The following is a 2,833-nucleotide window of genomic DNA, read 5'->3' as shown; positions in this document are numbered from 1 at the left end:
CCTCCCTCCCTCCCTCCCTTCCTTTCTTTCTTAAGATGTGTTTATTTGAGAGAGAACACACCTGGGGGGGGGCAGAAGGAGAGGGGGAAGCGGACTTCCCGCTGAGCACAGACCCTGGACCCTGAAGTGTGGGCTGGATCCCTTGACCCTGAGATCACCACCCGAGCCAAACCGAGAGGGGGCGCTCCACCAGCTTCGCCACCCAGGTGCCCCGGGACCGCATTTCTTCACGGCTTTGCCCAGGGGCTGCCAGCCTGCCCTCCCCGTGCGGCCTCGTGCACAGTCGTCGGGCCTTTCCCGACATCGGGCCAAGTCCTGGTGTTACCGGTCTTGTCTTCCTGTCCGTGCCGACCTAAAGGGGGAAAGCAGGGCTCGTTTCCATTGGCGTTGCTTTGATTTCTAGCGAGACTGGACATTTTCCATGTATGTTGGACATTTCCGTCTTTCCCTTTGTGAAGTGCCTGTTGTGTCCTCTCCTTGTCCCCTCAGTCCTCACGGTGGCTAAGAAGCTGTCTTTGTAGATGAGAAACGGGGCCCCGCAGGGCTGAAGCAGCCGGTCAGCCCGCTCAGCCTGTGTGCGGGGCCTGCTGGCGGGGCGCGGGTCCGGCGGGAAGGGACAGATGGGCAGGTCTGGCCTGAGCCAGCCGAGGCTGGCAGATCAGGGGAGGGTGGCCGGTCTGATTGTGCAGGCAGCCCTGGCTTAGCGGCTGTGTCTCCCTGAGCCTCAGTGTCCCCATCTGCAGCATGGAATGATGGGAGCGCTGCCCTCGCACGGGAATTCTGGGAAAGCGGCAGCTGACTGAGAGACTGGCCTTCAGACCCAGAAGGACAGATGTCGAGGGATCCAGTCCCAGGAGGCCTGAGAGGAGTCGGATCCACAGACGCAAGGGGCAGGGGTTGGGGAAGGGGCTCCGTGTGTAACGGGACAGAGTCCAGTCTGGGAAGAGGGGCCCGTTCTGCACGGCTCGGTGTGAATGCGCTTGACCCCCTTGAGCTGTGCGCTGAACCTCGGTTAGGAGGGTACCTCTTAGGTCATGTGCATTTCACCGCAGTTGAAAAACAGAGTCTCTGCTCGCTTGAGGGCCGTCTCCGGGCGTTGGGCAGCTACTCACCCTTGCGTATAAAATGGGAAATCCCTTGCCGTGAACACCGTTGGGGGCTCAGATACCTAGGGGTGCTGCCCGAACCTTCCGTGAGAAGTGGAACAGTTCTGTGTCAGTGGTGGCATCCACCCACGGGGGATGGGAAGGACCCACGGCCCCGCGGGGAGTTACAGAGCGCTGAGCCTCCCCCTGCAGGCTGACCCCTACTGCAGCCTGTCCCGGGTAGAGCGGCCCCTCTGTGTTCTCCGAGGCCAGCAGTGCCTGCAGACAGTCCCCGCGCCCATAGCCACTCACACCCACCTGTGCTGCTGGGAGGCGGCCCGAAGGTCACGGAGGCCCTAGGGCAGCCCCCTGCAGGGCTGGAAGGGCCCAGGCCGCTCAAACCCCGGTGCCCCTCCTTGGCGGTCCCCTCGGGCAGGTCATTTAAGTTCTCTGGAAGCCCGTGAGAAGGGGATGGTGGGGTCACTCACGAGGACAAGGGTGAGGGGTGCAAGCCCAGTCGGGCCACGCTCCCCTCGTTGCGGGTGGCGCTCCCCCTTGTTCCTGAGCGACCTTCAGCCCCTGCCAAGGTCCCCGGCTTGTGCGGATGCCTTCTTCCGTGTAGCACTGCCCTGAGGGGATGGCGTGTCCCCTGCCCAGTCTCCTTCCCCAGAGCCTGGGGGGGGGGGCTCCTCCTCTGCAGGGGTGCAGGGATCCCTCTCTGTTGGGTTTTTATTTCATTGTTTTATAAAGATTTTAGAAGTCATCTCTACACCCAGCATGGGGCTTGAACCTATAACCCCGAGATCAAGAGTCACATGCTCCCCGACGGAGCCAGGCGGGAGCCCCTCCATGTAGGGTTTTGCTAACACGGCCGAGAACCAGACCCAGCCTGTCCCCGGGGGCTCTCAGCCTCCAGTCCCCTTGCAGCTGCCCCTGGCTGAGCAAGCAGGGGTGTGGGTGAGGGCCTGGCCACACGGCAGCTCCCCACAAAGCAGGTGTAGAAGAGGACGGCCTCCCCTTTGCCAGGTATCCAGCCCCCGGAGCCTTCGCTCCTTTCTGTCCTTGGTCTTCCCTGTTCCTGCCACGGTGACAGGAGACCGGGCCGCACGCGCTGACCCCTTGAGGGACAGGATCTGAAGGCTCTTGCAGGGGAAGTGAACCCAGGGTCGCGCCAGCAGCCGCAAGAGGGCAAGCCAGGGCTCCGTCTGCTGTGGGTGTTCCTGACAGCCCTTCCCCGGCTCCAGGCCAGAGCCCAAGACAGGGTGCAGGGCAGTGGGGACCTGCTCACTGACATTGTCTCCTCTCAGGATCATCAAATGGTTTGTCATAAAGTTCAAGTACGTATTAGGCCTTCGTTTCGAGACCAAGGGTCTCCAGAAGCTGGAGGTGGACCACCCCTGTGTCATCATTTCTAACCACCAGAGCATCCTGGACATGATGGGTAAGCCAGGGCCGCAGAGGGGCTGGTGGGAGAGCTGGCCCTTTCTGGCTGCAGGCTCGGCCCGGGGACACCGGCCTGGTCTCTGCAGGGGAGGGGGGTGCTTCAGAGAGGTGGAGGCTGGGCCCCGATGAGCCAGCAGGCAAGGGGAGCCAACCCAGGCCAGGGGGACCCGTGCCTCCCTCCAGCCACATGACAAAGCCGTGTGTACCTGACGCTGGGTATGGGGCTCTGCCACCGTCATCCCTGCAGCTGGGAGCTCTGCTTCACCCCTCCCTTTACAGGCGGGAAACAGGCCGAGAGAACACAT

At 62.6% G+C, this 2,833-nt stretch overlaps 1 protein-coding gene across 2 annotated transcripts in view; it reads left to right on the top strand.

Annotated features, from left to right (window-relative positions):
* Positions 1 to 2,833, top strand: part of AGPAT2 (1-acylglycerol-3-phosphate O-acyltransferase 2) — a 13,498-nt gene that overhangs the window by 6,720 nt on the left and 3,945 nt on the right. For both annotated transcript variants that reach the window (XM_040632214.1, XM_040632215.1), the window contains exon 2: positions 2,393 to 2,526. In XM_040632214.1, the coding sequence (XP_040488148.1) occupies positions 2,393 to 2,526 (134 nt within the window). The remainder of the gene's footprint in view (positions 1 to 2,392; positions 2,527 to 2,833) is intronic.

The sequence above is a fragment of the Ursus maritimus genome, unplaced genomic scaffold, assembly GCF_017311325.1.
Source record: "Ursus maritimus isolate PB19 unplaced genomic scaffold, ASM1731132v1 scaffold_17, whole genome shotgun sequence".
NCBI lineage: Eukaryota > Metazoa > Chordata > Mammalia > Carnivora > Ursidae > Ursus > Ursus maritimus.
Note: the sequence above shows the minus strand (reverse complement) of the source record. Positions and strands in the feature narration are given on the sequence as shown.